This window comes from Cherax quadricarinatus, chromosome 1 (genome assembly GCF_038502225.1).
Source record: "Cherax quadricarinatus isolate ZL_2023a chromosome 1, ASM3850222v1, whole genome shotgun sequence".
NCBI lineage: Eukaryota > Metazoa > Arthropoda > Malacostraca > Decapoda > Parastacidae > Cherax > Cherax quadricarinatus.
Genome location: NC_091292.1, coordinates 18718037 through 18738072, shown reverse-complemented (window position 1 = coordinate 18738072; position 20036 = coordinate 18718037). Strand labels below are relative to the sequence as shown.

General features: G+C 48.3%; 1 protein-coding gene across 1 annotated transcript in view; it reads right to left on the bottom strand.

Annotated features, from left to right (window-relative positions):
• LOC128690387 (Y+L amino acid transporter 2-like) overlaps positions 1-20036 on the bottom strand; it is a 58087-nt gene that overhangs the window by 10684 nt on the left and 27367 nt on the right. The window contains exon 4 of the mRNA XM_053779071.2: positions 9366-9410. Within this exon, the coding sequence (XP_053635046.1) occupies positions 9366-9410 (45 nt within the window). The remainder of the gene's footprint in view (positions 1-9365; positions 9411-20036) is intronic.

Below are 20036 nucleotides of genomic sequence, written 5' to 3'. Positions count from 1 at the left end.
AGTAGTAGTAGTAGTGGTGGTGGTGGTGGAAGTAGTAGTAGTAGTAGTAGTAGTAGTAGTAGTAGTAGTGGTGGTGGTGGTGGTGGAAGTAGTAGTAGTAGTAGTAGTAGTAGTAGTAGTAGTAGTAGTAGTGGTGGTGGTGGTGGTGGAAGTAGTAGTAGTAGTAGTAGTAGTAGTAGTAGTAGTAGTAGTAGTAATTGTAGTAGTAGTAGTAGTAGTAGTGGTGGTAGTAGTGGTGGAAGTAGTAGTAACAATGGTAGTAGCGGCTGTAATAGTAGTAATTAGTGGTAGAAATGGTCGTAGTAGAGTAACAGTAGTACTTATAATAGTGGTAGTAGTAGTAGTAGTAGTATAATCATGTGGAAGCGCTAAACTCATATGAGTCACACAACTCTTGGGGAATGGGATATTTATGAGGTGGGGAAATTGTTTAATCTGAGGAATGAGAGTATACCTCCAAGTCTTTGATGGGGGTGGGGTTAATAATGAGGGTGAGCTGGGGTCAGTAATTCTGGTGGGATGGGGTCAGTAATACTGGTGAGGTGGGGTCAGTAATACTGGTGAGGTGGGGTCAGTAATACTGGTGGGGTGGGGTCAGTAATACTGGTGAGGTGGGGTCAGTAATACTGGTGAGGTGGGATCAGTAATACTGGTGAGCTGGGGTCAGTAATACTAGTTAGGTGGGGTCAGTAATACTGGTGAGCTGGGGTCAGTAATACTGGTGGGGTGGGGTCAGTAATACTGGTGAGCTGGGGTCAGTAATACTGGTGGGGTGGGGTCAGTAATACTGGTGAGGTGGGGTCAGTAATACTGGTGAGGTGGGGTCAGTAATACTGGTGGGGTGGGGTCAGTAATTCTGGTGGGATGGGGTCAGTAATACTGGTGAGGTGGGGTCAGTAATATTGGTGAGGTGGGGTCAGTAATACTGGTGAGGTGGGGTCAGTAATACTGGTGAGGTGGGGTCAGTAATACTGGTGAGGTGGGGTCAGTAATACTGGTGAGCTGGGGTCAGTAATACTGGTGAGGTGGGGTCAGTAATACTGGTGAGGTGGGGTCAGTAATACTGGTGGGGTGGGGTCAGTAATACTGGTGAGCTGGGGTCAGTAATTCTGGTGAGGTGGGGTCAGTAATACTGGTGAGGTGGGGTCAGTAATACTGGTGAGGTGGGGTCAGTAATACTGGTGAGGTGGGGTCAGTAATACTGGTGAGGTGGGGTCAGTAATACTGGTGAGGTGGGGTCAGTAATACTGGTGAGGTGGGGTCAGTAATACTGGTGAGGTGGGGTCAGTAATACTGGTGGGGTTGGGTCAGTAATACTGGTGGGGTGGGGTCAGTAATACTGGTGAGGTGGGGTCAGTAATACTGGTGAGGTGGGGTCAGTAATACTGGTGGGGTGGGGTCAGTAATACTGGTGGGGTGGGGTCAGTAATACTGGTGAGGTGGGGTCAGTAATACTGGTGTGGTGGGGTCAGTTATAGTTGTGTGGTGGGGTCAGTAATACTGGTGGGGTGGGGTCAGTAATCCTGGTGGGGTGGGGTAAGTAATACGGGGGGGGTGGGGTCAGTAATACTGGCGGGGTGGGGTCAGTAATTCTGGTGGGATGGGGTCAGTAATACTGGTGAGGTGGGGTCAGTAATACTGGTGAGGTGGGGTCAGTAATACTGGTGGGGTGGGGTCAGTAATACTGGTGGGGTGGGGTCAGTAATACTGGTGAGGTGGGGTCAGTAATACTGGTGGGGTGGGGTCAGTAATACTGGTGGGGTGGGGTCAGTAATACTGGTGGGGTGGGGTCAGTAATACTGGTGAGGTGGGGTCAGTAATACTGGTGGGGTGGGGTCAGTAATACTGGTGAGGTGGGGTCAGTAATACTGGTGAGGTGGGGTCAGTAATACTGGTGGGGTGGGGTCAGTAATACTGGGGGGGTGGGGTCAGTAATACTGGTGGGGTGGGGTCAGTAATACTGGTGGGGTGGGGTCAGTAATACTGGTGAGGTGGGGTCAGTAATACTGGTGAGGTGGGGTCAGTAATACTGGTGAGGTGGGGTCAGTAATACTGGTGGGGTGGGGTCAGTAATACTGGTGAGGTGGGGTCAGTAATACTGGTGGGGTGGGGTCAGTAATACTGGTGAGGTGGGGTCAGTAATACTGGTGAGGTGGGGTCAGTAATACTGGTGGGGTGGGGTCAGTAATACTGGTGAGGTGGGGTCAGTAATACTGGTGGGGTGGGGTCAGTAATACTGGTGAGGTGGGGTCAGTAATACTGGTGAGGTGGGGTCAGTAATACTGGTGAGGTGGGGTCAGTAATACTGGTGAGGTGGGGTCAGTAATACTGGTGGGGTGGGGTCAGTAATACTGGCGGGGTGGGGTCAGTAATACTGGTGAGGTGGGGTCAGTAATACTGGTGAGGTGGGATCAGTAATACTGGTGGGTGTGGGTCAGTAATACTGGTGGGGTGGGGTCAGTAATACTGGTGGGGTGGGGTCAGTAATACTGGTGGGGTGGGGTCAGTAATACTGGTGGGGTGGGGTCAGTAATACTGGTGAGGTTGGGTCAGTAATACTGGTGAGGTGGGGTCAGTAATACTGGTGAGGTGAGGTCAGTAATACTGGTGGGGTGGGGTCAGTAATACTGGTGGGGTGGGGTTAGTAATACTGGTGAGGTGGGGTCAGTAATACTGGTGAGGTGGGGTCAGTAATACTGGTGGGGTGGGGTCAGTAATACTGGTGAGGTGGGGTCAGTAATACTGGTGGGGTGGGGTCAGTAATACTGGTGGGGTGGGGTCAGTAATACTGGTGAGGTGGGGGACAGTAATACTGGTGAGCTGGGGTCCGTAATACTGGTGGGGTGGGGTCAGTAATACTGGTGAGGTGGGGTCAGTAATACTGGTGGGGTGGGGTCAGTAATACTGGTGGGGTGGGGTCAGTAATACTGGTGAGGTGGGGTCAGTAATACTGGTGGGGTGGGGTCAGTAATACTGGTGGGGTGGGGTCAGTAATACTGGGGTCAGTAATACTGGTGAGGTGGGGTCAGTAATACGGGGTGGGGTCAGTAATACTGGTGGGGTGGGGTCAGTAATACTGGTGAGGTGGGGTCAGTAATACTGGTGGTGAGGTGGGGTCAGTAATACTGGTGGGGTGGGGTCAGTAATACTGGTGGGGGGGGGTCAGTAATACTGGTGAGGTGGGGTCAGTAATCCGGGGGGGGTGGGGTCAGTAATACTGGTGGGGTGGGGTCAGTAATACTGGTGAGGTGGGGTCAGTAATACTGGTGAGGTGGGGTCAGTAATACTGGTGAGGTGGGGTCAGTAATACTGGTGAGGTGGGGTCAGTAATACTGGTGAGGTGGGGTCAGTAATTCTGGTGGGCTGGGGTCAGTAATACTGGTGAGGTGGGGTCAGTAATACTGGTGAGGTGGGGTCAGTAATACTGGTGAGGTTGGGTCAGTAATACTGGTGAGGTGGGGTCAGTAATACTGGTGAGGTGAGGTCAGTAATACTGGTGGGGTGGGGTCAGTAATACTGGTGGGGTGGGGTTAGTAATACTGGTGAGGTGGGGTCAGTAATACTGGTGGGATGGGGTCAGTAATACTGGTGAGGTGGGGTCAGTAATACTGGTGGGGTGGGGTCAGTAATACTGGTGGGGTGGGGTCAGTAATACTGGTGAGGTGGGGTCAGTAATACTGGTGAGGTGGGGTCAGTAATACTGGTGAGGTGGGGTCAGTAATACTGGTGGGGTGGGGTCAGTAATACTGGTGGGGTGGGGTCAGTAATACTGGTGGGGTGGGGTCAGTAATACTGGTGAGGTGGGGTCAGTAATACTGGTGAGGTGGGGTCAGTAATACTGGTGAGGTGGGGTCAGTAATACTGGTGGGGTGGGGTCAGTAATACTGGTGAGGTGGGGTCAGTAATACTGGTGGGGTGGGGTCAGTAATACTGGTGAGGTGGGGTCAGTAATACTGGTGGGGTGGGGTCAGTAATACTGGTGGTGGGCTCAGTAATACTGGTGGGGTGGGGTCAGTAATACTGGTGAGGTGGGGTCAGTAATACTGGTGGGGTGGGGTCAGTAATACTGGTGGGGTGGGGTCAGTAATACTGGTGGGGTGGGGTCAGTAATACTGGTGGGGTGGGGTCAGTAATACTGGTGAGGTGGGGTCAGTAATACTGGTGGGGTGGGGTCAGTAATACTGGTGAGGTTGGGTCAGTAATACTGGTGAGGTGGGGTCAGTAATACTGGTGAGGTGGGGTCAGTAATACTGGTGAGGTGGGGTCAGTAATACTGGTGGGGTGGGGTCAGTAATACTGTTGAGGTGGGGTCAGTAATACTGGTGAGCTGGGGTCAGTAATACTGGTGAGGTGGGGTCAGTAATACTGGTGAGCTGGGGTCAGTAATACTGGTGGGGTGGGGTCAGTAATACTGGTGAGGTGGGGTCAGTAATACTGGTGAGGTGGGGTCAGTAATACTGGTGTGGTTGGGTCAGTAATACTGGTGAGGTGGGGTCAGTAATACTGGTGAGGTGGGGTCAGTAATACTGGTGGGGTGGGGTCAGTAATACTGGTGGGTGGGGTCAGTAATACTGGTGAGGTGGGGTCAGTAATACTGGTGTAATAGGTGGGGTCAGTAATACTGGTGGGGTGGGGTCAGTAATACTGGTGGGGTGGGGTCAGTAATACTGGTGGGAGGTGGGGTCAGTAATACTGGTGGCGTGGGGTCAGTAATACTGGTGGGGTGGGGTCAGTAATACTGGGGGGGTGGGGTCAGTAATACTGGTGGGGTGGGGGCAGTAATACTGGTGGGGTGGGGTCAGTAATTCAGTAATACTGGTGAGGTGGGGTCAGTAATACTGGCGGGGTGGGGTCAGTAATACTGGTGAGGTGGGGTCAGTAATACTGGTGGGTCAGTAATACTGGTGTCAGTAATACTGGTGTCAGTATTACTGGTGAGGGGGGTTCAGTAATCCTGGTGAGGTGGGGTCAGTAATACTGGTGGGGTGGGGTCAGTAATACTGGTGTGGTGGGGTCAGTAATACTGGTGGGGTGGGGTCAGTAATACTGGTGTGGTGGGGTCAGTAATACTGGTGGGGTGGGGTCAGTAATACTGGTGAGGTGGGGTCAGTAATACTGGTAATACTGGGGTGGGGTCAGTAATACTGGTGGGGTGGGGTCAGTAATACTGGTGGGGTGGGGTCAGTAATACTGGTGGGAGGTGGGGTCAGTAATACTGGTGGGGTGGGGTCAGTAATACTGGCGGGGTGGGGTCAGTAATACTGGCGGGGTGGGGTCAGTAATACTGGTGGGGTGGGGTCAGTAATACTGGTAAGGTGGGGTCAGTAATACTGGTGGGGTGGGGTCAGTAATACTGGTGGGGTGGGGTCAGTAATACTGGTGGGGTGGGGTCAGTAATACTGGTGAGGTGTCAGTAATACTGGTGAGGTGGGGTCAGTAATACTGGTGGCGTGGGGTCAGTAATACTGGTGAGGTGGGGTCAGTAATACTGGTGGGGTGGGGTCAGTAATACTGGTGGGGTGGGGTCAGTAATACTGGTGAGGTGGGGTCAGTAATACTGGTGGGGTGGGGTCAGTAATACTGGCGGGGTGGGGTCAGTAATACTGGTGGGGTGGGGTCAGTAATGCTGGTAAGGTGGGGTCAGTAATACTGGTGAGCTGGGGTCATACTGGTGGGGTGTCAGTAATACTGGTGAGGTGGGGTCAGTAATACTGGTAATACTGGGGGTGGGGTCAGTAATACTGGGGGGGTGGGGTCAGTAATACTGGTGGGGTGGGGTCAGTAATACTGGGAGGTGGGGTCAGTAATACTGGTGGGGTGGGGTCAGTAATACTGGTGGGGTGGGGTCAGTAATACTGGTGGGGTCAGTAATACTGGTGGGGTCAGTAATACTGGTGGGGTGGGGTCAGTAATACTGGGGTCAGTAATACTGGTGAGGTGGGGTCAGTAATACTGGTGGGGTGGGGTCAGTAATACTGGTGGGGTGGGGTCAGTAATACTGGTGGGGTGGGGTCAGTAATACTGGTGGGGTGGGGTCAGTAATACTGGTGGTGTGGGGTCAGTAATACTGGTGGGGTGGGGTCAGTAATACTGGTGGGGTGGGGTCAGTAATACTGGTGGTGTGGGGTCAGTAATACTGGTGGGGTGGGGTCAGTAATACTGGTGGGGTGGGGTCAGTAATACTGGTGGGGTGGGGTCAGTAATACTGGTGGGGTGGGGTCAGTAATACTGGTGGGGTGGGGTCAGTAATACTGGCGGGGTGGGGTCAGTAATACTGGCGGGGTGGTGTCAGTAATACTGGTGGGGTGGGGTCAGAAATACTGGCGGGGTGGGGTCAGTAATACTGTCAGTAATACTGACGGGGTGGGGTCAGTAATACTGGTGGGGTGGGGTCAGAAATACTGGTGTGGTGGGTTCAGTAAGACTGGTGGGGTGGGGTCAGTAATACTGGTGTGGTGGGGTCAGTAATACTGGTGGGGTGGGGTCAGTAATACTGGTGGGGTGGGGTCAGTAATACTGGTGGGGTGGGGTCAGTAATACTGGTGGGGTGGGGTCAGTAATACTGGCGGGGTGGGGTCAGTAATACTGGTGGGGTGGGGTCAGTAATCCGGGCGGGGTGGGGTCAGTAATACTGGTGGGGTGGGGTCAGTAATACTGGCGGGGTGGGGTCAGTAATACTGGTGGGGTGGGGTCATTAATACTGGTGGGGTGGGGTCAGTAATACTGGCGGGGTGGGGTCAGTAATACTGGTGGGGTGGGGTCAGTAATACTGGTAATACGGGGTGGGGTCAGTAATACTGGTGGGGTGGGGTCAGTAATACTGGCGGGGTGGGGTCAGTAATACTGGTGGGGTGGGGTCAGTAATACTGGAGCGGTGGGGTCAGTAATACTGGTGGGGTGGGGTCAGTAATACTGGTGGGGTGGGGTCAGTAATACTGGCGGGGTGGGGTCAGTAATACTGGTGGGGTGGGGTCAGTAATACTGGCGGGGTGGGGTCAGTAATACTGGTGGGGTGGGGTCAGTAATACTGGCGGGGTGGGGACAGTAATACTGGGGGGGTGGGGTCAGTAATACTGGCGGGGTGGGGTCAGTAATACTGGTGGGGTGGGGTCAGTGGGGTGGGGTCAGTAATACTGGTGGGGTGGGGTCAGTAATACTGGTGGGGTGGGGTCAGTAATACTGGTGGGGTGGGGTCAGTAATACTGGTGGGGTGGGGTCAGTAATACTGGCGGGGTGGGGTCAGTAATACTGTAATACTGGGGTGGGGTCAGTAATACTGGTGGGGTGGGGTCAGTAATACTGGTGGGGTGGGGTCAGTAATACTGGTGGGGTGGGGTCAGTAATACTGGTGGGGTGGGGTCAGTAATACTGGTGGGGTGGGGTCAGTAATACTGGTGGGGTGGGGTCAGTAATACTGGTGGGGTGGGGTCAGTAATACTGGTGGGGTGGGGTCAGTAATACTGGTGGTGTGGGGTCAGTAATACTGGTGGGGCGGGGTAAGTATTACTGGTGGGGTGGGGTCAGTAATACTGGTGAGGTGGGGTCAGTAATACTGGTGGGGTGGGGTCAGTAATACTGGTGGGGTGGGGTCAGTAATACTGGAGGGGTGGGGTCAGTAATACTGGTGGGGTGGGGTCAGTAATACTGGTGGGGTGGGGTCAGTAATACTGGTGGAGTGGGGTCAGTAATACTGGTGGGGTGGGGTCAGTAATACTGTCAGTAATACTGGGGTGGGGTCAGTAATACTGGCGGGGTGGGGTCAGTAATACTGGTGGGGTGGGGTCAGTAATACTGGTGGGGTGGGGTCAGTAATACTGGCGGGGTGGGGTCAGTAATACTGGTGGGGTGGGGTCAGTAATGCTGGCGGGGTGGGGTCAGTAATACTGGTGGGGTGGGGTCAGTAAGACTGGTGGGGTGGGGTCAGTAATACTGGTGAGGTGGGGTCAGTAATACTGGTATAGGTGGGGTCAGTAATACTGTCAGTAATACTGGCGGGGTGGGGTCAGTAATACTGGTGGGGTGGGGTCAGTAATACTGGCGGGGTGGGGTCAGTAATACTGGTGGGGTGGGGTCAGTCATTCTGGGGGGGTGGGGTCAGTAATACTGGTGGGGTGGGGTGGGGTCAGTAATACTGGGGGGGTGGGGTCAGTAATACTGGTAAGGTGGGGTCAGTAATACTGGTGGGGTGGGGTCAGTAATACTGGTGGGGTGGGGTCAGTAATACTGGTGGGGTGGGGTCAGTAATACTGGTGGGGTGGGGTCAGTAATACTGGTGGGGTGGGGTCAGTAATACTGGTGGGGTGGGGTCAGTAATACTGGCGGGGTGGGGTCAGTAATACTGGTAGGGTGGGGTCAGTAATACTGGTGGGGTGGGGTCAGTACTGGCGGGGTGGGGTCAGTAATACTGGTGGGGTGGGGTCATAGTAATACTGGTGAGGGGGGGTCAGTAATACTGGCGGGGTGGGGGCAGTAATACTGGTGGGGTTGGGTCAGTAATACTGGTGGGGTGGGGTCAGTAATACTGGTGGGGTGGGGTCAGTAATACTGGTGGGGTGGGGTCAGTAATACTGGTGGGGTGGGGTCAGTAATACTGGTGAGGTGGGGTCAGTAATACTGGTGGGGTGGGGTCAGTAATACTGGTGGGGGGGGGTCAGTAATACGGGTGGGGTGGGGTCAGTAATACTGGTGAGGTGGGGTCAGTAATACTGGTGAGGTGGGGTCAGTAATACTGGTGAGGTGGGGTCAGTAATACTGGTGGGGTGGAGTCAGTAATACTGGTGGGGTGGGGTCAGTAATACTGGTGGGGTTGGGTCAGTAATACTGGTGGGGTGGGGTCAGTAATACTGGTGGGGTGGGGTCAGTAATACTGGTGGGGTGGGGTCAGTAATACTGGTGAGGTGGGGTCAGTAATACTGGTGAGGTGGGGTCAGTAATACTGGTGAGGTGGGGTCAGTAATACTGGTGGGGTGGTGTCAGTAATACTGGTGGGGTGGGGTCAGTAATACTGGCGGGGTGGGGTCAGTAATACTGGTGAGGTGGGGTCAGTAATACTTGTGAGGTGGGGTCAGTAATACTGGTGAGGTGGGGTCAGTAATACTGGTGGGGTGGGGTCAGTAATACTGGTGAGGTGGGGTCAGTAATACTGGTGAGGTGGGGTCAGTAATACTGGTGAGGTGGGGTCAGTAATACTGGTGGGGTGGGGTCAGTAATACTGGTGAGGTGGGGTCAGTAATACTGGTGAGGTGGGGTCAGTAATACTGGTGAGGTGGGGTCAGTAATACTGGTGGGGTGGGGTCAATAATACTGGTGAGGTGGGGTCAGTAATACTGGTGAGGTGGGGTCAGTAATACTGGTAAGGTACTCACTTGCTCGGGTTCTTCATCTCCTCGACGACCATGTTGAGGTTATCCCTGAAATACAATAATTATCAAGAACACACAGACACATACAATATTCAATTCAATTCAATTCAATTCAAGTTTATTCTCTATAAGGGTTACAATGTGGACTTTACAGGTTTTGGGTATTGTGTGGTTTACATGTTATAAAATACTAATTACAGAGGGGGCCACTAGGACACCTAGCATGGCTGGCATTTCGGGCAGACTTAGATTAATTCTTAACATTAAATCCTTGCAGATTATGGTAGTAAGGCTGAGTGACTACATCATAATTTGTGAGTTTAGCAATGTGAATGCTTTTGTTTTGGCACAATACAAAGTGTCTATGTTGGAGTATCATAGGCAAACTTATGACTAGTTAGGATTTATTATTTTAAGATTAAGATTAGTATTTCTGGGTTTATATAGTCAGTGGGTGAGTGAGTGTAATTGTGAACCACCAGGTGGTTATCATGTAGTTAGTTGTCGGGGTGGATCAGGGAGATAAGATGTTTTCTAACTGTAGTTTTGAAAGTGATGAATGCGTCTGCAGTTCTAGAGTTTTCAGGTAGGGTGTTCCAGATTTTAGGTCATTTGAAATACATTGAATTTTTGTAAAGGTTTAGTCGAACGCAGGGAATGTCATAGAGATATTTGTGTCTGGTGTTATGCCTGTGGATCCTGTCACAACTATCAAGAAAGTGTTTTAGGTCAAGGTTAATATTGGAATTTAAGGTCCTGTAGATATAGATTGCACAGTAGTAAGTGTGGATGTTCTGAACAGGGAGTAAGTTTAGATCTATGAAGAGTAAGGGGTGGGGGGTGTTGCCAGGGATGGGATTTAGTGATTATTCTTACTGCGGCTCTTTGTTGGGTTATTATTGGCTTTAGGTGTGTTGCTGCAGTTGAACCCCAAGCACAGATAGCATAGGTGAGGTATGGATATGTAAGTGAATGGTATAATGTGAGAAGGGCAGTTTGCGGCACGTAGTATCGTATCTTGGAGAGGATCCCCACCGTTTTGGATACTTTTTTTGTTATGTGTTGGATATGGGTGCTGAAATTTAGGTTGTTGTCGACGTATAGGCCAAGGAATTTGCCCTCATTATGTCTGGCAATTAGAGTGTTGTCGATCTTAATGTTAAGTTGCGCAACACCTCGTTAACAATGGTGTTGAGGGTGGCAAGATTAGGGTGGGAGATGACATAAGTCGTGTCGTCAGCAAAGAGATTGGGTTTCAGGTGTTGGGATATGTTTGGAAGATCATTGATGTAAATGAGGAAGAGCAGGGGTCCAAGGACACTTTCCTGCGGAACTCCAGTATCAAGTGGCCGTATTGATGAGGCTGTGTCTTTAATGGTGACATACTGATACCTATTAGAAAGGTAGGATTTAAAATATGCAAGCGCATGGCCTCTTATACCATAGTGGTCAAGTTTGTGGAGTAGAATGCCGTGGTCTACTGTGTCAAACGCTTTTCTTAGGTCAATCAAAATTCCTAGCGGATATTCCTTATTTTCCACTGCTGTGTAAAGCAGGTCTAGCATTTTTATAGTTGCATCATTAGTGCTTTTATTTTTCCTGAATCCAAATAGGCAGGGGATGAGTATGTTTTGTGACATTATAAATGAATATATTCTCCTGTGCACGAGTTTCTCGAAGATTTTGGATCTCACCTTCAAGGACCATAACATTGTATCAATCGCATCTGCTAGAAAAATGACAGGATGGATAATGAGAACCTTCAAAACTAGGGAGGCCAAGCCCATGATGACACTCTTCAGGTCACTTGTTCTATCTAGGCTGGAATATTGCTGCACACTAACAGCACCTTTCAAGGCAGGTGAAATTGCCGACCTAGAAAATGTACAGAGAACTTTCACGGCGCGCATAACGGAGATAAAACACCTCAATTACTGGGAGCGCTTGAGGTTCCTAAACCTGTATTCCCTGGAACGCAGGTGGGAGAGATACATGATTATATACACCTGGAAAATCCTAGAGGGACTAGTACCGAACTTGCACACGAAAATCACTCACTACGAAAGCAAAAGACTTGGCAGACGATGCAACATCCCCCCAATGAAAAGCAGGGGTGTCACTAGCACGTTAAGAGACCATACAATAAGTGTCAGGGGCCCGAGACTGTTCAACTGCCTCCCAGCATACATAAGGGGGATTACCAACAGACCCCTGGCAGTCTTCAAGCTGGCACTGGACAAGCACCTAAAGTCGGTTCCTGACCAGCCGGGCTGTGGCTCGTACGTTGGTTTGCGTGCAGCCAGCAGCAACAGCCTGGTTGATCAGGCTCTGATCCACCAGGAGGCCTGGTCACAGACCGGGCCGCGGGGGCGTTGACCCCCGGAACTCTCTCCAGGTAAACTCCAGGTAAAACACTGGTAAGTTTGATATTGGCCTATAGTTGTTTACATCTGTAGGGTCACCACCTTTATGTATTGGTGTAACCCTTGCTGTCTTGAGTAGTGTAGGGAAAGTGCTAGTTTCTAGTGACTTGTTAAAAAGTAATGTAATAGCATGCGAAAGGACATGGGCCACTCGCTTGTACAATAATGGTGGGACGTGAGACAGATTCCCCAAGTTATTTTTAAGTGACTTTATGATCGCGGTGACTTCCGTGGGCTCAGTTGGTACAAGATAGAAGGAATTTGGGAAATTCCCATCTAGGTAGTCCCCGGCACGGGCATTGGTACGTGGGATTTTACTGACGAGATTAGATCCTATGTTTGAGAAGAAGTCGTTTATCTTGTTAGCTGTGTCAGTGGGATGCAGTGGTGTTTCATGAGGTTTAGTTAGAACAATATTCTTGGGTTTTTTTCAGTTTGTGGGTCCCTAGAATCTGGGAAAGTGTTTTCCAGGTCTTTTTTATATCTCCTATGGTGTCAGTGAATCTGCTGGAGTAGTATAGTTGTTTGGCTTTCTTTATTAATTTGGTGAGGACTGATGAACAGTGTTTAAAAATATCTTTGTGTATTAAGCCCTGTCTATATTGCTTTTCATATTGGTGTTTCTTATCAATGGATTTCAGAATGCTGCTGGTTAGCCATGGGCAACCAAGCCGTTTATTCGTGATCTGTTTCGTTTTTATAGGACAATGTTTGTTGTATAGTCTAAGTATTTTGTTAAGAAAAATGTCTGTCCAATCGTCAATACCATTGGCATTGGAGAATTCTGTAGGCCAGTCAACAGTCTCTAGGTCTGCTGTGAAATTCCTTATTGAGGCCTCATCATGGAGTCTAAATGAAACTTTGTTGTATTCGAGTGGTGGTTTACTAATGTTTGTCAAGAGGAAGGTAGGGTAGTGGTCTGTAGTGCTGTCTGTGATTATCCCTGATTTAAGGGGGGCTAGCATATTGGTTCATATGTGGTCTATTATGGTTGCACTTGTCTCAGTCAGCCTGGTTGGTTTAGTTATTGTTGGTATGAGAAGTGTGTTGTTCATATTGTTGATGAAATCAGTTACAGTCTGATCATCTGGTAGGCCAAGGTTGATGTTGAAGTCTCCAGCTAAGAGAAGGTGGTGCTTATTCATTTATCTGTTTGTTATTAGTGACTTTAGATTCTCACTGAAGTTTGGGATGTTTGTGTGGGGTATCCGGTATATGGCACCAATTGTTATTGGCGTCTTAAGGTTTTTTACAGTAAAATTAGCAAAAATGTATTCCCAATATTCATCACTAAAGCAATTAGTGCTAATACAAGATAGTTGGTTAGAGTAATAGATTGCAGTACCACCCCCAACTTGGTATGGTCTGCAGTTGTGGATTGCTGTGTATCATGGTAGTGGGTAGATATCAATTGTGTCCTGCTTAAGCCAGGTCTCAGTAAGAATAACGCAGGAGAAGGGTGTCTTTAGTGACTCAAGGAGTGCCAGGAGGTCATCATAGCGTTTGATTAAGGACCTGATGTTGTAGTTAAGAACTGATAGACTTTTAGCAGTGTTCAGGATAGTCCTGGCTTGTGATGCTGTGTAATAAAGGCAGTTACTTTCCAATAAGTTTTGATTGTGTGTTAGATTATGGAGGTTTAGATCAGGGTCAACGTGATCATTCATCTTTTAGGTTTAAATAGTGGTTGTTTATATCCTGTATTATGTGACGAGTTCTAATACTGATTTCTGTAGTGGTGGGAGGTTTGGATAAGTATATCGCTAAAGCACTTTGGTCATATAGAGTATAGTCACTAGTAAACATAATGAAGTTGATGTTGTCTATGTGTTGTGCTAGAATGAGCTAAAGTACAACTGGGTATAAACTAATACTATAAAAAAAAAAATTACAAGTGGCACCAGACTCACTCTTGTAATCTCACTAAGGTCTAATATAATGAATTTAGTGTTGTCTATATATTGAGCTAGAATGAACTAAAGTACAACTAGGTATAGTTAGTTTAGGTGTTGTCTATGTATTAAGTTAGAATGAGGTAAAGTACAACTAGGTATAAGCTTATAATATAAAAATACAAATTAAAATGGTACTTGCAGTTGCACTAGGGTCTGGTATAGGTTGTTAACAAGATCAAGAGTATAACTAGATTTAAACTGACAAAATAAAATTCACAAATTAAAGTACGTGTAAACATGTTTGAAATAAGATCAGGAGTTATAAATAGTGAATGTCAGTATAAGAACAATATCTTGTGTACTTGCTCTCGTGTGTATCACAGTAAATACTGTAGTAAACGTCTTATTTTACAAGGCTTTGTTTAACAAGACTGACCCACAGCCACAAGGCTGTTGGTCAGTCTTGTGGCTGTGGGTCAGCCTTGTGGCTGTTGGTCAGCCTTGTGGCTGTTGGTCAGTCTTGTGGCTGTTGGTCAGTCTTGTGGCTGTGGGTCAGCCTTGTGGCTGTTGGTCAGTCTTGTGGCTGTTGGTCAGTCTTGTGGCTGTTGGTCAGTCTTGTGGCTGTGGGTCAGCCTTGTGGCTGTTGGTCAGTCTTGTGGCTGTTGGTCAGCCTTGTGGCTGTTGGTCAGCCTTGTGGCTGTGGGTCAGTCTTGTGGCTGTTGGTCAGTCTTGTGGCTGTTGGTCAGTCTTGTGGCTGTTGGTCAGTCTTGTGGCTGTTGGTCAGCCTTGTGGCTGTGGGTCAGCCTTGTGGCTGTGGGTCAGCCTTGTGGCTGTTGGTCAGCCTTGTGGCTGTGGGTCAGTCTTGTGGCTGTGGGTCAGCCTTGTGGCTGTTGGTCAGCCTTGTGGCTGTTGGTCAGCCTTGTGGCTGTTGGTCAGTCTTGTGGCTGTTGGTCAGCCTTGTGGCTGTTGGTCAGCCTTGTGGCTGTTGGTCAGCCTTGTGGCTGTTGGTCAGTCTTGTGGCTGTTGGTCAGTCTTGTGGCTGTTGGTCAGTCTTGTGGCTGTTGGTCAGTCTTGTGGCTGTTGGTCAGCCTTGTGGCTGTTGGTCAGCCTTGTGGCTGTTGGTCAGTCTTGTGGCTGTTGGTCAGCCTTGTGGCTGTGGGTCAGCCTTGTGGCTGTTGGTCAGCCTTGTGGCTGTTGGTCAGCCTTGTGGCTGTTGGTCAGCCTTGTGGCTGTTGGTCAGTCTTGTGGCTGTTGGTCAGCCTTGTGGCTGTTGGTCAGTCTTGTGGCTGTTGGTCAGTCTTGTGGCTGTTGGTCAGCCTTGTGGCTGTGGGTCAGCCTTGTGGCTGTTGGTCAGTCTTGTGGCTGTTGGTCAGTCTTGTGGCTGTTGGTCAGCCTTGTAGCTGTTGGTCAGCCTTGTGGCTGTGGGTCAGTCTTGTGGCTGTTGGTCAGTCTTGTGGCTGTTGGTCAGTCTTGTGGCTGTTGGTCAGTCTTGTGGCTGTGGGTCAGTCTTGTGGCTGTTGGTCAGTCTTGTGGCTGTTGGTCAGCCTTGTGGCTGTTGGTCAGCCTTGTAGCTGTTGGTCAGCCTTGTGGCTGTGGGTCAGTCTTGTGGCTGTTGGTCAGTCTTGTGGCTGTTGGTCAGTCTTGTGGCTGTTGGTCAGTCTTGTGGCTGTTGGTCAGTCTTGTGGCTGTTGGTCAGTCTTGTGGCTGTTGGTCAGCCTTGTAGCTGTTGGTCAGCCTTGTGGCTGTGGGTCACTCTTGTGGCTGTTGGTCAGTCTTGTGGCTGTTGGTCAGTCTTGTGGCTGTTGGTCAGTCTTGTGGCTGTTGGTCAGCCTTGTGGCTGTTGGTCAGTCTTGTGGCTGTTGTTCAGTCTTGTGGCTGTTGGTCAGCCTTGTAGCTGTCCTTAAGTCAGTCGTAACACCTGACTATCTTTGACAGAAAATAAGCACTTTTAATTGGTTAATGTAGCGGGGGCCATTTAGAAGACTCCGAGCATAGTAGGATGATAGAGAGGTAGTATAAATCTTGTTTTCCCAGGGTGAGTTTGAGGGAAAGGTTGAAGGTTTTTGGTGGTAGGGGCTTGAGCATCAAGTGGGTGTGCGTATGTGTTAGATCGGAGTGGAGACAAGGTTTGAGGTGCTGTCGGAGTGTTATCTATGTAACAGTTATGAAAGTGCTTAGAAAAACTGGTTAGCCTGACTAGAGTCCTGGAGACAGGAAGTACAGTGTCTGCACTCTGAGGAACAAGTGTGGATGTTGCAGTTCTGAGGCTCGTTGAAAGTGCGATATGTATGTGCGTGTACTCACCTGTTTGTGGTTGCAGGGGTCGAGACTCAGCTCATAGTCCCGCCTCTTCACTGATCGCTACTAGGTCCTCTCTCTCCCTGCCCCATGAGCTTTATCATACCTCGTCTTAAAGCTATGTATGGTCCACTACATCACTTGCCAGACTATTCCGTTTCCTGACAACTCTATGACTGAGGAAATACTTCCTAACATCCCTTTGACTCATCTGAGTCTTCAACTTCCAATTGTGACCCCTTGTTTCTGTGTCTCATCTCTGGTACAACCTGTCTCTGTCCACCTTATGTATTTCTCGCAGTATTTTGTATGTCGTTATCATATCTTCCCTAACCCTCCTGTCCTCCAGTGTCGTCAGGCCGATTTCCCTTAACCTTTCTTCATAGGACAATCCCCTTAGTTGTGTGTGTGTGTGTGTGTGTGTGTGTGTGTGTGTGTGTGTGTGTGTGTGTGTGTGTGTGTGTGTGTGTGTGTGTGTGTGTGTGTGTGTGTGTGTGTGTGTGTGTGTGTGTGTGTGTGTGTGTGTGTGTGTGTGTTCACCTATAAAATACTTTGACATTTCTTTAATATTTCTGAGTGAGTTGTCTCTGAATTCGTTCATTTTATTACATTCCCGCACACACTGAGTCAAGGTGTGACATGTGTCCATCTGGCAAAGTTTACATTTAGTTTGGTCTACATCATCTGGTGGTGGTGATTTACCCTCCCAGAGATCCCAATAACCCAGCTGGAGCCGGCCAGTAGTGACATACTTCCCTGGTTGTAGGGGTCGAGTCTCAGCTCCAGGCCCGCCTCTCCACTCGTCGCTACTGGGTCTCCTCTCTCCTCTCTCCTGTTTTCGGTGTGATACCTATTATACCTGTTCTTAAAACTACGTTTGAATCCTGTCTCTTCCACTTCACTCTAGGTCTTTCCACTTTCTGACCGCTCTAAGGTTAAAGAAGCATTTCCTAACATCCCTATAACTCATTTGTGTTTTTAACTCCTAGTTGTGCCCTCGTGTACCTGATTCCTGCCTCTCGAACAATCTCTCCCTATTCACCCTATCAGTTGATCTCAAGTTTTATTCCATTAATCTCTCCTCAAACCCCTTTAGCCCCTGAACTAGTCTCGTTACAAATCTCTGCATTTTTTCCAGCTTAATGATAATTTTATCAGGTGTGGATTCCATACTAGTGCTGCCTCACATATACAATAGTGTCGTGAATCACTCCTTACTGAAGTTCCTGAAAGCTAACTATGGATTTGCCAGACCAACGTTTGCTATGGAAGTTATTCAGTAAACGTGCACCTCAGGCGATATGCTCGGCACAGTACTCACCCCGAGGGCCTTCTCCCTGAGAGAGGTTTGCAGCCTTCGTTCTCCCTTCCCCGAACTTCATAATTTTTCATTTCCTAGTTTTAAATTCTAATAGGCACTTGTCAGACCATTCCTGCAGCTTGTCCGGATCAGTTTGTAGTCTTTCCTGGTCAGTTCCTGTTTGTATTCTCCTCATTAGGTTCACGTCATCTGTGAACGGGATATCTCTGACTCGTTTTCTTCAGTCATGTTGTGTATGTATATAAGAAATAGCATAGATTCCAGTACTGATTCTTGTGAAACCCCACTCGTTACATTTACCCATTCTGACGTCTCTTCTCTGACAACAGCTGGATAAGTATTCCTTGATTCATTACAGGGCCTTAGTTTTTATTCCACCCTGCTCCTCTAGTGTTTGACTCAGTCTTTTGTTCCTTTTATGGAATTAGCCCACCCTTCTCTCTCCCTCTTTCCCTCCCTCCCTCCCTCCCTCTCTCTCTCTCTCTCCCTCTCTCTCTCTCTCCCTCTCTCTCTCTCTCTCTCCCTCTTTCTCTCTTTCACTTGTCTCATTTCTGTTACCTTGTCGTGGAGTTTATTTATGATCTCTCTTTCTCAGGTGCTCCACTACTCTTCCGATAATTTTCTCCGTAACTTTACAGCCTGTGCCTGTCAGTAACATTGGCCTCTTGGTTTAATGCTATCTGCTTGTCCCTTTTTATAAATACTGGGACTACGTTTGTTGTGTGTAACAAACATCCCGAATTTCAGTGAGAAATTAAAGGCACTAATAACAAACAGACAAATGAATAAGCACCACCTTCTCTTAGCTGGAGACTTCAACATCAATCTTGGCCTACCAGATGATCAGACTGTAACTGATTTCATCAACAATATGAACAACACACTTCTCATACCAACAATAACTAAACCAACCAGGCTGACTGAGACAAGTGAAACCATAATAGTCCACATATGGACCAATATACTAGCCCCCCTTAAATCAGGGATAATCACAGATAGCACTACAGACCACTACCCTACCTTCCTCTTGACAAACATTAGTAAACCACCACTTGAATACAACAAAGTTTCATTTAGACTCCATGATGAGGCTTCAATAAGGAAGTTCACAGCTGACCTAGAGACTGTTGACTGGCCTACAGAATTCTCCAAGGCCAATGGTACTGATGACTGGACAGACATTTATCTTAACAAACTACTTAGACTATATAACAAACATTGTCCTATAAAAACGAAACAGATCACAAACAAACGGCTTGGTTGCCCATGGCTAACCAGCACCATTCTGAAATCCATTGACAAGAAACACCAATATGAAAAGCAATATAGACGGGGGTTAATACACAAAGATATTCTTAAACAATATTCATCAGTTCTCACCAGAGTAATAAAGAAAGCCAAACAACTATACTACTCCAGTAGATTCACAGACACTAGAGGAGATATGAAAAAAGACCTGGAAAACACTCTCAGATTCTAGGGACCCACAAACTGAAAAAAAACAAGAATATTGTCCTAACTAAACCTAATGAAACACCACTACATCCCACTGACACAGCTAACAAGATAAACGACTTCTTCTCAACCATAGGATCTAATCTCGCCAATAAAATCCCACGTACCAATGCCCATGCCGGGGACTACCTAGATGGGAATTTCCCAAATTCCTTCTATCTTGTACCAACTGAGCCCACGGAAGTCACCGAGATTATAAAGTCACTTAAAAATAACTCAGGGAATCTGAGCGGCCCATGCCCTCTCGCATGCTATCTCATTACTTTTTAACAAGTCACTAGAAACTAGCACCTTCCCGAAACTACTCAAGACGGCAAGGGTTACACCAATACATAAAGGTGGTGACCCTACAGATTTACGCAACTATAGGCCAATATCAAACTTACCATTGCTATCCAAAATCTTTGAGAAACTCATGCATAGGAGACTATATTCATTTATAACGTCACAAAACATACTCAACCCCTGCCAATTTGGATTCAGGAAAAAAGCACTAACGATGCAATCATAAAAATGCTAGATCTGCTTTACACAGCATTGGAAAATAAGGAATATCCACTAGGAATTTTTATTTACCTAAGAAAAGCTTTTGACACAGTTGACCACGGCATCCTACTCCACAAACTTGACCACTATGGTATAAGAGGCCATGCGCTTGCATATTTCAAATCTTACCTTACTAATAGGTATCAGTATGTCACCATTAAAGACACAGCATCAACAACACGGCCACTTGATACTGGAGTTCCACAGGGAAGTGCCCTTGATCCCCTGTTCTTCCTCATATACATCAATGATCTTCCAAACGTATCCCAACACCTGAAACCCATTCTCTTTGCTGACGACACGACTTATGTCATCTCTCACCCTAATCTTGCCACCCTCAACACCATTGTTAACGAGGAGCTGATCAAAATATCGACTTGGATGACAGCCAATAAACTTACGCTTAACACTGACAAAACCTACTACATTATGTTTGGTAGCAGAGCAGGAGATGCGCAAATTAACATTAAGATCGACAACACTCTAATTGCCAGACATAATGAGGGCAAATTCCTAGGCCTATACCTCGACAACAACCTGAATTTCAGCACCCATATCCAACACAACCAAAAAAGTATCCAAAACGGTTGGGATCCTCTCCAAGATACGATACTACGTGCCGCAAACTGCCCTTCTCACACTATACCATTCACTTATATATCCATACCTCACCTAT